At 42.8% G+C, this 14,358-nt stretch overlaps 1 protein-coding gene across 1 annotated transcript in view; it reads right to left on the reverse strand.

Moving 5' to 3' along the window:
* The window catches only part of LOC126981621 (RNA-binding protein Musashi homolog Rbp6-like), a 124,392-nt gene that overhangs the window by 16,864 nt on the left and 93,170 nt on the right, over positions 1-14,358 (reverse strand). The window contains exons 7-11 of the mRNA XM_050833057.1: positions 13,213-13,317; positions 10,250-10,422; positions 9,921-10,131; positions 6,090-6,277; positions 655-706 (exon numbers count right to left, since the gene is read on the reverse strand). Coding sequence (XP_050689014.1) covers positions 668-706; positions 6,090-6,277; positions 9,921-10,131; positions 10,250-10,422; positions 13,213-13,317 — 716 coding nt within the window. The 3' untranslated portion in view covers positions 655-667. The remainder of the gene's footprint in view (positions 1-654; positions 707-6,089; positions 6,278-9,920; positions 10,132-10,249; positions 10,423-13,212; positions 13,318-14,358) is intronic.

Here is a 14,358-nt window from a genome sequence, read left to right on the forward strand (position 1 = left end):
GATCTATGTAATTGTAACATCGTCTTCCTTATTTGTAATTATTGCCAACTAGGAAGGTTAGCATTTGCTCCATAAAATTTAGGGCTAATAGACTGCAACTCTGCACCACCAAAGAGTGATTAAATATTAGCTTCTTCATAACTATTTGCGTTTCATGGTAATCCGTTTAGAAAGTTCCATGTCTGCCTTTCGTAGAGATAATTAGAAAGACCAAAATATCAATGAGAAAACACAAACACTTCGACGGACGTAAACACACATTAAACATACTTTTGTCAGGTGTGAAGGCTTGGTCACTTGCTATGCTAATGACTTGCCTTACCTGCCGCAGAGCTAAAGACCAAAAACGCTAAAAAGGGGAACATGTTTAAACAGAAAAATAATCCACTCATCTCAAAATTCCCGACAACTTGAAAATACTTGAGAAAACTACAATAATACAGTCTCAAAAGCCAGGAAAAAAACTACAATAGTACAGTCTCAAAAGCCAGGAAAAAACACATCACTTTTGAAAATTCTGAAAAAAAAAGTTACTAGAAAAAAACTACCAAACGACTACCATCAAACACCTGCCCTTCCCTCCCCTTAATCTTTAGTTACAGGTGAGTTAGTGGCTACGAGAAGCTTAATTAGAGGTTAATTGAAGGTACTCACACTGGCCAGATCCTCAATGATATCCATTAGCATAAGCAGCTATGAGGGGTCCCTGCAAATGAGGAAAATAAAGAACGTTAATTAACTCTTCGTGTGTGGAATAATAGAAGTGTAAATGCAACCTATAAAGTAAAATATTTAATCTTACGCGGAATAAACGAGAATAATGGACATTACTGAGGGGGAGGAGGAGGGAAAGGGATGAGGAGCAATGAAGGGGAGGAGAGAAGGTGTAGGGGAGAAAAAGAGGGAGAGATATGAGGGAGAGGAAAGAAGAGGAGAGGAAAGAAATGATGGAAAGGAGAAAAATGAGGGAGAGAAGAGAAATGAGGGAGAAAAATGAGAGAGGAGAGATATAAGGGAGAGGAGAGAAATGAGGGAGAGGAGAGAAATGAGAGAGGAGAGATATAAAGGAGAGAAATGAGGGAGAGGAGAGAAATGAGAGAGGAGAGATATAAACGAGAGAAATGAGGGAGAGGAGAGAAATGAGAGAGGAGAGATATAAAGGAGAGAAATGAGGGAGAGGAGAGAAATGAGAGAGGAGAGATATAAGGGAGAGAAATGAGGGAGAGGAGAGAAATGAGAGAGGAGAGATATAAAGGAGAGAAATGAGGGAGAGGAGAGAAATGAGAGAGGAGAGATATAAAGGAGAGAAATGAGGGAGAGGAGAGAAATGAGGGAGAGAAGTGAGGGTGTAGGGAAGGAAAAGGAGGTAATGGGTAATGGTGAGAGAACAAAATGAGAAAAAGAGCAGGAAAACGGAGAAGAAAAGTGAAAAAAATGGTAGAAAAATAGTAAAAAGGGAGGGGTGAAGGATGATCAGCATGGAAAGAACAACAAAAAGGAAAAAAGATAGCAAAAGGGAAAAAAAGAGCAGGCAAACGAAGAAGAAAATAGTGTGAAAGAAATGGTAGAAAAATAGTAAAAAGGAAAGGGTGAAGGATGATTAGCATGGAAAGAACAATAAAAAGGAAAAAAAAAAAAGAGATATATGGGAACAAAATCGATCCCCACCTCCCCTCTTTAAAGTAAAACGAGAAAGAAGAAAATATGCATGAAAAATTGAATGAAGTGAAACATAGATTAAGAGAATAAATAGACAATAGGAATAAAAGATAGAAAAAAAATATAAGGAAATGGAAAAAAATAATAGAAGGAAATAAAAAAAATAAAGAAAAGACAAACAAAGAAGCAACACAAAGGAAAAGACTCCGAGGAAAAGAACATGAAGGAACACAAAAATGAAAGACAAATGAAAGCAGAGAAAAAGAAAGTAGGGAAAGGAAACTTAAATCATTATCATAACAAGTTAACGAAGAAGAAACTAAACTAAAAATATAAAAAAAACGTGAAAAAATAAAAGTAAGGGAAAAAACGGGTAAATGAAGAGAGAGAGAGAGAGAGAGAGAGAGAGAGAGAGAGAGAGAGAGAGAGAGAGAGAGAAGAAAATTAAAATTCGCATCACACTTCTTTCATACTCTTCATTCCTCTCTTCCTTGAACTCACTCGCAGTCTCCTCCTTATCCCATTCTTCTCCCTCCTCCTCCTCCTCCTCCTCCTCCTCCTCCTCTTCACATTAAGCATTTCTAGGCAACTTTTTATCCCAAAGAGAGATGAGTTGTGAATATCCAGACTTCTTGGGCGAGAAATTAGCACACCAGGAGGAGGAGGAGGAGGAGGAGGAGGAGGAGGAGGAGGAGGAGGAGGAGGAGGGTTAAGGGAGATTAGGTAAGTAAAAGAGAAAGACTGGCTGTACGATGAGGAATGAGGAGTAAGAAGAGGAGGAGGAAGAGGAGGAGGAGGAGTAGGGGAGGAAACTTTAGCATTTCGAAGATAGAAGAGAGAAAGCAAGGAAGAATAAAACAGAATGTAAATGATTTAGGAATAGAATAGAAAGAAAAATATAAAAAGACGGTAAAAAGTGAGTGAAAAAGAACGAACGAATGCTAGTGAAAGAAAGAAGGAAGGAAAGAGTGAAGTAAAGAAACGAAGAAATGAAAGAAGATAGAGTGTAAAAATGGAAGCAAAATACGAAAAAACAGAGAGTAGAAAGAGATAAGGAAGAAAAGACTAAAGGAAAGAAGGAAGGAAGAATCAAGGATGCTGAATGAAGGAGCGAAGGAAAGAACTAAGAAAAAATGAGGGAGTCAAAAGTATACAAAAAGCAAAGGAAATAGAAAAAAAAATAAAGTAAGGAATGAATGAATGAAGGAAGGAAGGAAGAATCAAAGGTAAAGAATGAAGGAGTGAAGGAAAGAAGGAATACAGAGGAAGGAAAATAAGAGGAAGTCAAAATAGTAAGTAAAAAAAAAAATAGAAAAAGAAAAATAACAAGAGAAAACAAATGTATAAAGTAAGGAATAAAGGAAAGAAGGAATGGAATGAAATGAAAAAAAAAGGAGAACATCACAAGAAATAAAACAAATGTGGGTGAAAAATAAGAATAAAATAAAACAGGAGAATAAAGCAAGGAACAAAAGAAAGAAAGAAGAAAGAATGAAGGACAAGGAATAAACGAGTGAACGGAAGAATGAATGAATGCAGTGTAAAGAGAAAAAAGAGTAAAAAAAAAGAAGTTGAAAAGCAAAAAATGAAAAAGATGATGAAATGGGAGAATAAAGCGAGGAATAAAGGAAGGAAGGAAGGAAGGAAGGAAGGGAGGAATAAAGAGTTAAGAGTAGGAAATGAATGAATGAAAGAAAGAGAAAATGCAAAGTAAAGAAAAAGGTTGAAGAAAAAAAAAACCCAGTTAAACCAGAAAATAAGATACAAGTAGCGCGTAAAGCAAGGAATTAAGGAAGGAAGGAAGGGAGGAATAAAGAGTTAAGACAAGTAAAGGAATGAATGAAGGAAAGAGAAAATTCAATGTAAAGAAAAAGGATGAAGGAAAAAATACAATAAAACAGTTAAACAAGAAAAGAAGATACAAGTAGCGCGTAAAGCAAGGAATTAAGGAAGGAAAGAAGGAAGGAAGGGAGGAATAAAGAGTTAAGACAAGTAAAGGAATGAATGAAGGAAAGAGAAAATTCAATGTAAAGAAAAAGGATGAAGGAAAAAATACAATAAAACAGTTAAACAAGAAAAGAAGATACAAGTAGAGCGTAAAGCAAGGAATTAAGGAAGGAAGGAAGGAAGGAAGGAAACCAGAATCAAGGGCAAGGAGTAAAGGAGCGAGGGAGTGAGGGAAGCAAATGTCTTCCCGGAGGAGTGACGCAAATGGAAGGAGTTTAGGAGAGATGCAGACAAGGAACCGTGGACTTAATCTTAACATGAAGGGCCTCTCTCTCTGCAGACCATCTTCCTCTTTTCAATTTCCTCCGTTCCTCCACTTCCTTCTCTCCACGCCTTCCTCCTTTTCCTCCCTTCTCTATCTGTCTCCTTTCTCTTCTCCCTTTCCGTCTCTCTCTCTCTCTAACTCACTCTCCTCTTACCTCCACTATCCTCCCTCCCTCGCTCTTTCCTCCTCCTCCTTCCTTCAGACAGTCTCATTTTCCCTCTTCTTGCCTCCTCCCTCCCTCCCTCTCTTCCTCCCTCCCTCCCCCTCCTTTCTCTCCCTCCTCTCATTAGTCCGACACTCCCGAGACCAACTTGAGCCCAACTTATAGAAGAGACTTGTGGGCTATGCATTGGGGGGATGGAGGGAGAGAGGGAGGATATAGAAGCATTAGGAGGAAGGGAGATTAACAGAACTTGAGACAGAGGGATTGGACGGCTGATGGATCGCGTGAGACAGACAGATAGACAGACAGAGAGGGAGACACACATACATACATACATACAAACAGACAGACAGACAGACAAACACACACACATACATACATACAGACAGACAGAGACACAAACATACATACATACATACAGACAGACAGATACAAATACATACAGATAGAACCAAATAGACAGATAGCCAGAAAAAAGAGACAAATTTAGACAGAAAGACATGACACAGAGATAATAACTAAATAATAACAAGGAAAGCGATGTTAAAGACACAAGGAATATAAAAAAAAATCATTGGAGAAGAATCTTTCCCCTTTCAATCCCCAGCTTTCCCAACCAATCCCTAATCACCCTCATTCAACCATCTTTCTAATCCAGACTCCCACTTCGCCAACCAAACTGCCCCTCTTCATTCTTTTCTAATATCCAATCATCCTCACTCACCCGTCTTTCTAATCCAAACTCCCACTTCGTCAACCAAACTGCCCCTCTTCATTCTTCTCCAATCTCTAATCATCCTCATCTTTTAATCCAAACACCGACCTCCTCCATCAATTTGCACCTTCCTCATCCAACTCCCCAACATCCCTGCGCTCCCCAACTGTTCTCATACTTACATAATATCAAAATCATCCACACTCTATTCCCCATCCATATTATCCAAACTCCCACTTCCCCATCTAACTTGCATCTTCAACACCCTCATTCCCCTTCACCAGCTTCCCTAACTAAGCCCTAATCATCCTTACGCATCTTCCCATCAGCATTCTCAGTCAATTCCCCATTTGTATAATCCACTTCCCTGCCTTCTTCCAAAATCCATCTTCAGCACCCCCATTCCCCGCCTTCCCCTGCCTTCCCCAACCTTTTCTATCCTTCCCACTCAATTCCTCAACGTCCTCACTAACTCCTCATCCTTCTAATACAACCCCCTACTTCCCCATCTATTCTTCACTTAAATCATTCCATTCCCCGCCTTCCCCAACCTTTTCTATCCTTCCCACTCAATTCCTCAACGTCCTCACTAACTCCTCATCCTTCTAATACTACCCCCCACTTCCCCATCTAATCGTCACCTAAATCATTTCTTTCCTCGCCTTCCCGAACCTTCCCCACCTTCCCCAACCAATACCCAGTCATCCTTACTGAATTCCCCAGCATTCACACTCCATTCATCATGTCTAATCCAATTCCCCGCCATCCCCATTCGGAATGCATCTTAATCACCTTTTCCAGTATCCCCGAGTCTCACTTTCTCCCACCTTCCCCAACTGTACTCCTCCTCACGCAGTATCACAATCACCATCACTATTCCAAATCCTTATAACCCAAACTCCCACTTCCCTATCCAAAACGCACCTTCATCACCCTTCCCCAGTATCCCCGCCTTCTCCTACCTTCCCCATCCTTCCCCAGCTGTACTCCTCACTCAGTGTCACAATCATCCTCAGTCTATTCGCCATCCTTATCACCCAAACTCACACTTCCCTATCCAAAACACACCTTCATCACCCTTCCCCAGTATCCCCGCCTTCTCCTACCTTCCCCACCCTTCCCCAGCTGTCCTCCTCCTCATTCAGTATCACAATCATCCTCAGTCTATGCGCCATCCTTATAACCCAAACTCCCACTCCATCTTGCACCTTTAACACTCCATTCCCCAACCTTTCTCATCCAATTCCCCACCATCCCCTCCCTTCCCCAGCAGTACTCACCCGGTTGACAGTGACGGGGAAGGATGAGGGCTGTGGGGAGGCGGCCTGAACGTAGCCCACGGCCGTGTCCCCCGGGGCTGCCGAGAACACATCCATGGGCCCCGGGGAGCCGGTGTGCCCGAACCCCCTGCTCGTGGCCGTGGCGGGGGAGGTGGGGGGGCCGTACCCCTGGGGGAAGCTGTTCATCACTGGGGAGGAGCGAGAGACAGGGTGAGTTACGTTAAGATGGCGAGGGATGGAGTGGGGTGAGGGGGAATGGGTGTGGGTGTAAGAGATGGGAAAGGAAGGGGATGGGTTGGGTAGAGAGGAATGGGTGAGTGGGGAAGAGATGGGAAAGGAAGGGGATAGGTTGGGTAGGGGGGAATGGGTGAGTGGGGAGGAGATGGGAAAGGAAGGGGATGGGTTGGGTAGGGAGGAATGGGTGAGTGGGGAAGAGATGGGAAAGGAAGGGGATGGGTTGGGTAGGGAGGAATGGGTGAGTGGGGAAGAAATGGGAAAGGAAGGGGATGGGTTGGGTAGAGAGGAATGGGTGAGAAAGGGAGAACGGAAGGAAAGGGAAAGGAAGGGGATGGAAGGGGGTCGTTGAGTGGGAGAGGAAGAGGTTGGAAAGAAAGGGAGACAAGGAAAGGGGATGGACTAGGTAGGGAGGAATAGGTGGGTGGGAGAGAATGGAAGGAAAGGGAAAGTATGGGAAAGTAGGGAGGACGGGAAGGGGGTAGGAAGGAGTGGGAGAGGAAGAGGTGGAAAAGAAAGGGGAAAGAAGGAAAGGGGATGGGCTGGGTAGGGGTGGAAAGGGGAGAGAAATGAAGGAAGGAGATGGAAGGGAATGGGTTCAGTGGGGAAGAGGTGGGGATGGAAGGAGAGAATAGAGAAGTGGGAAAGGATGGGAAAAAGGGGAAAGGAGGGAAGGGAAGGGGAGATAAGGGAAGGGAAAGGAATGGGATAACAACGATGAGGGGCAAAGGGGAAGGGAGGATATTAATGTGGAGAGCTGAGAAGGAAAGGGGAGGGGGGGAGGAAAGGGCGAGTTGAGAGAGGAATGAAGAGAAAGGGAGAAGAAGGAAAGACGGAAGAAGAAGGGGAAGAGGTGGGGATAGGAAGGTAGAGGAGGGAGAGGTAAGAATAAACGTGTGTGTGTGTGTGTGTGTGTGTGTGTGTGTGTGTGTGTGTGTGTGTGTGTGTGTGTGTGTGTGTGCGTGCGTGTGTGTGACATTGATGGGGTGTTATTGTGAAGCAGTGGAGGAGGAGGAGGAGGAGGATGAGGAGGAGTAGGAGGAGGAGGAGGAGGGTTGTGGTGGTGCTGGTGACACTGCAATTGATAGTGTTAGTAGTGGGTGACAATCTCTCTCTCTCTCTCTCTCTCTCTCTCTCTCTCTCCCCAGAATCCATTAGTTTGATGCACACGAGTTTCATTAGAAAATTCATACAATATTGAGAAATTTTACTTTTTTTTCCTTCTCTCTCTCTCTCTCTCTTCACAAATCATTGGCAAACGCTCTCAACTCCCAAAATGAATAAAATAAATAAAAAAACAAGTCCCCCTGTTTTTAATTCACAGAAAATGGGAATACCGTGTCCACTGAGAGGAAAAACAAGACGAAAATCTGCGAGCGAATAAAAAGAAAGGAAGGAAAAAAAGGGGAATAATAATAAAAGCGCTTTGCTATTTCCCTATAATTTCGCTGATATGCATTGCGCGACGAGGCTCCGCTGAACGGCACGGTTTGGACATGATTTACTTGCTTCTCTTTTTCTCTCTAGTTCTTCTGTAACGGTCTGTGTTTTATTTTCTTCGTATTTTATCTTGTTTGTTTTGCTTTCTTCGTTTTGCTTACGTGTTTTGTTTTCTTTGTTTAACTTACGTGTTTTGTTTTCTTTGTTTTACTTATGTGTTTTGCTTTCTTTGTGTTTTATTCTTTGTTTGATTTTCTTCGTGTTTCATTTCCTCCCCGTATCGTTCACCATTTTTCAGTTAATACCATTATTTTTCCTATTCCCCATTTCTTTTCCTTTTGCAAAGACTAATGAGAAAGTAATGTGATGGAAGAACTGTTTTCACTATTACTAATATTCTTAATACTATTTTTATGATAATTATTGTAATTATTCTGTTTTGGAAGCATCTTTATCGTAATCATTATCATTATTTTTTTTTTACGTTCTGCCTATGACGCCGGTAGGCTTTCTTGGCGGGACTGACGGTCGGCCTCAGCCTGTTATGGCGCAGGCAAGTGTTTATAGAGGCGCCATCTTCCTTGACTGATGATGTCCCCCGGAGCTCACCTTTGATCCTCTTTTTGGAAAGAGAATCTAGAACCCGGGTTCATAAAATGATCTTCAGGATATCATGTGCCGACTCTGGGCCACGACTATCCTCGACTTTATTGTACACGAGGTCTTGGGTGTTGATGTGAAAGGGTCGGGCATGTCTTGAAAGAGGTCTTGAGACTGTTGCCGAATGCTGCGCCGACGTCGTGACGCGAGTCTGGAGTCGTGAGGGTTAGCACGACATGCTGGCAACTAGTTGGGCGAATGTCCCAGACAGTCGGCAAGACACCAAGACCCAAATAAAACTTCCCCTCCCTTCTTGGAGCGTGGGAACCAACTTGTCAAATGCAGAAGTCGCTGGGTTGTCGTGGCCCAGAGTCGGCACAGTGTGAACGGGGCTTTAGGCCACTCGGCGGCGACGAAAAAATCCCAGCTTGTGGCGGTGGGCGGGTCGCGAACCGGGCTCCTCCTGGACGCTCCGCCCGCACGCTAACCACTTAGCCACCGCCTCCCTTATTAGTTATTATTACTAGTGTCATTAACATTATTATCCTGTATAGTTTTCAATAATCATACACACTATTACAGGAGTCTATAGAGTTAGCAATCCTCCCTGAACACATAACACATAGTACGAGAAACGCCGCTACAACCAAGGACAAGAATGTTATCGGAAAGCCATTCAGACTGTCCTAAAATAATTACCGATTTTCAAAGTTGAGTACTTTGAAAAGAATCGGGGAGTTTTAGGAGCGACGGTGAAAATTTGGCGATAAGAGCGGAGCTGCGAGGAAATGTTGTACGGGATGAAGGAAAATGTTAGCGTTAAACACACACACACACACACACACACACACACACACACACACGGCCCAGTAGCTCAGTGGATAGAGCGTCTGCCTCACAACCAGAAGGACCGAGGTTCGATTCCCCGGCCGGATGAAGATAAGTTGGGTATATCTTCTTTCACGTGTAGCCCCTGTTCACCTAGCAGTGAGTAGGTACGCGACGTAAGACAAGAAGTTGTGACCTCGTTGTCGCGGTGTGTTGTGTGTGAGTGGTCGCAGTCCTACCCAAAGATCGGTACTATAAGCACTATGCTTCTCCGTAGGGGAACGGCTGGCTGTCTCGAGAGAGACCCGCAGCAGAGGTGAATGACACACACACACACTACAAAACAAACAACCCTTGAAAATTCTACTTCAAGGGAAGACTATCCACTCAAATTCGAAGTAAAAACTATGAAAAAAATATCTCAAAATGTTTCTTCCTCACAGGTAAGAAATAAACAATTGAAAAAATGGGATAATCCTTATCTTTAAATTTTCCCAAAACACACAAAATATAATAAACTTGAAAAAATTCCTTATTTTTTTAATTACTCTAAAATAAAACAAAAAAATATAGAAGTAAAAATTCCTTATTCAAAAAATCGATCCAAAACAACGACAAAAAAAAAACTGATAAATTCCTTATTCAAAAATTCTACAAAAAAAATCAGCAATGTGGGTTAAATTTTCTAATTAGTCCCTACAGGTAAAGGTGAGAAGGTCGGCACGTTACCTGTAGTCCTGAGCATGGGTGAGGAGTTGATGTGGTCGGCTCTGGAGTGCGGGGCAGCGGCGGTCACCTGTATAGGCTGCTGGCCCCTCTGGTCCGGCCCCGCCCCGCTCATGGTGACGGCGGCGGCCAGGGTGCCGGAATCATAATAAGTCCCGGCCGCGAGTCGCTCAGCCTGAAGATGGTAAGGCAACATTTCCTCGGTCACTTCGCCCTGGAAAAAGGTGACGAGTGTTGCGTTACCTACCAAAACTGCCTCTACTTCTTTATTCTCAGGTGGGCGGCGCGTGGAGGTGAAGATGTGGGGGTGGCGATGTCTGGGTGAGGCTTACCGTGAGTGTGGGTGTGATGGGGGCCGTGGGCGTCAGTGTGGGCGTGGCTACTGCACCAGAGTCATAGTAAGCAGCAGCCTTGAACCCGTCAGCGGGGGTGGGGGTTTGAGGGGACACGCCTGTGATGGAAGCTCCTGTGGCTGAGGGGAAGTAGCCACACCCGGCGGGGAAACCTGGGCGGAGACAGGGAAGGTCAGGTCAAGCGAGGTCATGGCGGGGGAAAGTCTCGGGGCAGAAAAGTGATTAGTAGGGGAGTGGGGGGGAGGGGAGGGGGGTCAAGAGGGCCAAAGCCATAAAAATCTTTGGTCATATCAATTCACACGAGAAAAAATGGTTTGGTTTGGTTTGTAATTCTTATTTAAAAGGAGTTTACAATGGGATTACAAAAAAGGTGTTATTATGTATATATAGTTTGTTGTACTGGGGCTTGTAAGGGACGTCTGGGTGAGCGGCTCCGGGTTAGTAGAGTTAATAATAAAATCCATGACAAGTTGTGCAAAAAAAGACACGTTGTTGGATCATTGAGAAAATCACAATATTAAAACAGTCTCCCGGGCAAGTAATCAAAGAAAACGGTTAGTGGGGCCAAGGGAGAGTGGGCAGCGGGCGGCACACTCTCAAAACAGCTGCAGAAACACACGCTAGAAAAACGGCTCAACACTACCACTTTTGTCGGGCCAAGAACATGCCAAACCCAAAATGTGGGCGGCGGTGGCGGCGATGCTACAGCCACCGCCAAGCTATGAGGCGAACCACTCACTAGAAAGGCTACAAAAATTGGTTCTAGAAAATGTTGGTGCTAGTAGATGGTCTAAAACAGTTGACTAAGAACCTGGAAGAAGGAAAGTTAGTGAGTCTATTGAAGAACACAGTGATTTCTCTCTAGTTATTGCATGTTATCTAAAGTTTTCTAAGTCATCCTAATAGTACACTCGCAGGTCAATACAGCCTCTGCTCTAATGGTAGTAAGAGTACATTCACCTAGTACATTAGTAGTTATCACTAGTAACAAGACATCATCATCATCACCATCATCATCATATCAACCAGTCAGTCTATCATCATCATCATCAACATGAGTAACACACTTGGCATCATCTAGACTGACTCTTTTCACTTGACTAAGACTCTAGGATATCATCTGGAATGAACATCTCTAATAGTGTGACTAAGCCTAAAGTAAGACACTTGTTCTAGCATAGAGAGAGCGCTAAGGCACCTATAAGATCACTAAGAGTACTAAGAGAACACTAAATTATCTAAAAAGTAGTAGTAGTAGTAGTAGTAGTAGTGGTAAGTAGTAGTAAGTAGTAGTAGTGGTAGTGGGAGTGGTAGTAGCAGTAGTAGTAGTGGAGGTAGTAGTAGTAGTAGTAGTGGTAGTGGTAGTAGTGGAAGAGGAACTGGTTCTCTGAGCTTCACTAAATATAGATGTCTTGATTGGTCATTCCCACGGCTATGGGTTTGCAGCAAGGCCCCTTTCTCTTCCTTTGGTGCAGACACACGCATCTAGACAGCTTCTTCTAAGGACTGCTTCACCTAGGGCCACCTCAGACTAAGGAAAAGGTGTGTTGGGGAGAGAGACTACGTCTAGGGCGAAGTAAGGACAGTCCATCCAACAGGAGCAAAATGCGATCAGTGTGGGAAAGGTAAGCCAGACAACTCATCCGGCATTGGTACTTACTCAAAAATTAGCAATTGTCTGTCTCTCTCTTTCTCTATCTTTATCTCTCGCTCTCTCTCACACTCTTTTTAATTTCCTCTATTGCTCACTAGCACTTTTTTTCTCTCCTCCATTTTTCTATCTCCTCCTCCTCGCTTCTTCTTTTGGTTGCCTCTGCCTCTCTTTTTCGCCTTCGTGTATTCTTTATCACATTAAACACTTGGTGGAATAGGACACTCACTACCCCTTCTTTGGATACATTGGTTATCTTAAAAAAATGGGTTAGCTTACTTCTAAGTCACTACGCTAAGTCATCAAAGAAAAGAACACAAAAAGGTACCATTACTCTTCTCTCCTAGACAATTGAAGACAAAACTGGACGTGAAAAAATAATAATAAAAGTTACAATAGGGAAAAAATCAAAACATTACATCCTACAGTGACTACTACAGTACTTCTGATTTTTTTTGGGAATACAATTGAAAAATCTACATAAACAGCTCAATAATAAGTTGGATTATGAACAGTAAGGCAATCAATCTACAATAGTACAACAGTGACATTAGTAGTAATCTCAGTATTCTTTTTTTTATAAGTTTACCTTCAATTAAAAAATAATACTACAACCAAAGTGTTTATAGAGTGTCTCAGGCGTGCCGAGGGCTGGTGTACCTTTGTTTTGAGGGTGCCAACAGGTGAGCCACAGGTGTCACACGGGCACTCGGCACACCTGTACACGAGGCTGAGAGGGGCGTGCATACACCGTCAGCATGGCAGGTAAGTTGACCCTAGCGACTCATCAATTAAGGAAAAAATGAACTTTCTCTAATGCAAAGACATGACGTTCAAATTTCTCTCTTTCTCCTTTTTTAAGCTTTCGTCACACACAAAAGTAACGAAAAAATGAGTTAGTAAGTCAAAAAGGTAGAGGTAGGTAGGTGGTTTGCTTTGTGTTTAATTGAAGGGGGCAACCTACAACACTACTACTCGAGCACTTTGTTCCCATTTTCTCTCTCTCCCGTTTTCTCCTAGTCACTCTTAGCTCGTGGGTACACTTACTCAATTCTCAAACGACCACTAAACGAAAGCAAATTCACCAGTTACGCGAACCTCCGGCCATTTATTCACTCACTCACTAACCCCAGAGGGAACCCACGCCCATACCCACCTGCCCCAAACCCTTCTACGACCCCGCAGTGACCCAGCCATCTCAGGGGACCGCGCTAAAGTGAACAACCCCAGGGGAAATCGCGCAATCGGTGAATTTAACTTTCACTACACAACGTTTGTATCAGAGTCTTACCCGGTGAAAGGACATGGACGGCACGATAATGGGGAAGAGCATTGCTGGTTTGAGATTTGAGGGCCGGCTGGGAGTCCTGCCTTAGGTGAATTGCTGCAGTTAGCCCTATAATGGTCATAAAAAACAGGAGCTAAGGTTGTGGTGGTGGCGGGGAAGGGTGTGGCTCAGCTTCACACTCATTCTGTCTTATTGCAGTGGCGGATCACACAGCTGGGGAGGTTACCTGGGCAGCTAATTAGGACACCTGATTCCAGTTTTCTCTCCTTGATTTTTCCTTTGCGATTTCAAAACAATGAATGATTTAAAAGGATTGTTAGAAAAATGAATTATTTCAAAATGCTTTATAATTTATAAAAAAATATCATTTTTTTTATTTTCATCCTGGAAAATGAGATGAAATTTTTCATCAAAATCTTTATTGTTTGACAGTCAATCAATTACTTTCTATGTCATTAAAGATATTTTGATCCGCCACTGGTTTTATGCATCTCAACCTTTACTTATATCAGAATGCTTATCAGTTAATTCATTTACTAATACTTTTTAGCCTTAGTACGAGTAAGTATTTATTTATATTTTACAAACTATTCAACGACTTCCTCCTCAAACAACAAACAAGCCGCGCGCAGCTCTGTGACGCACGCGAGTGACTTCTCTTCGTCTTCGTCTGCGTTACGCCCTACTCGTCCAACCATCTCTTGTTATTACTATTACATCTTGTCTCTGGTTCGATCACCGGCAACTTCTGAACATGTTGGAAGCAGAGGCGATGAAAAAGAGGTATTAGAAGATAGCGATTCGAGGGTTTAGACTTTCCATCAGTTAAACTAAAAATTCGGTTTGATTTAGTCAATGAACGAAGAAACTTTTAATTTGGATCCTGACCAATGAAAGGGAAGGAAATTTTGATGCCGGCCAATCAAGGAAAAGTCAAACAAATTAAGGAAACTTATGTTGATAAACGAGGCAAGTAGATCCAGTTATTTAGAGACGAATAAGTTTGAATATTGACGCCTTTGATAATAATAATAATAATAATAATAATAATAATAATAATAATAATAATAATAATTTAAATAAGACAGAAAGAGGGAAGCTAATACCACAAACAATAGTAATAGTCAAAACTACCTCGACTTCAAAATT

Source organism: Eriocheir sinensis, chromosome 49 (assembly GCF_024679095.1).
Source record: "Eriocheir sinensis breed Jianghai 21 chromosome 49, ASM2467909v1, whole genome shotgun sequence".
NCBI lineage: Eukaryota > Metazoa > Arthropoda > Malacostraca > Decapoda > Varunidae > Eriocheir > Eriocheir sinensis.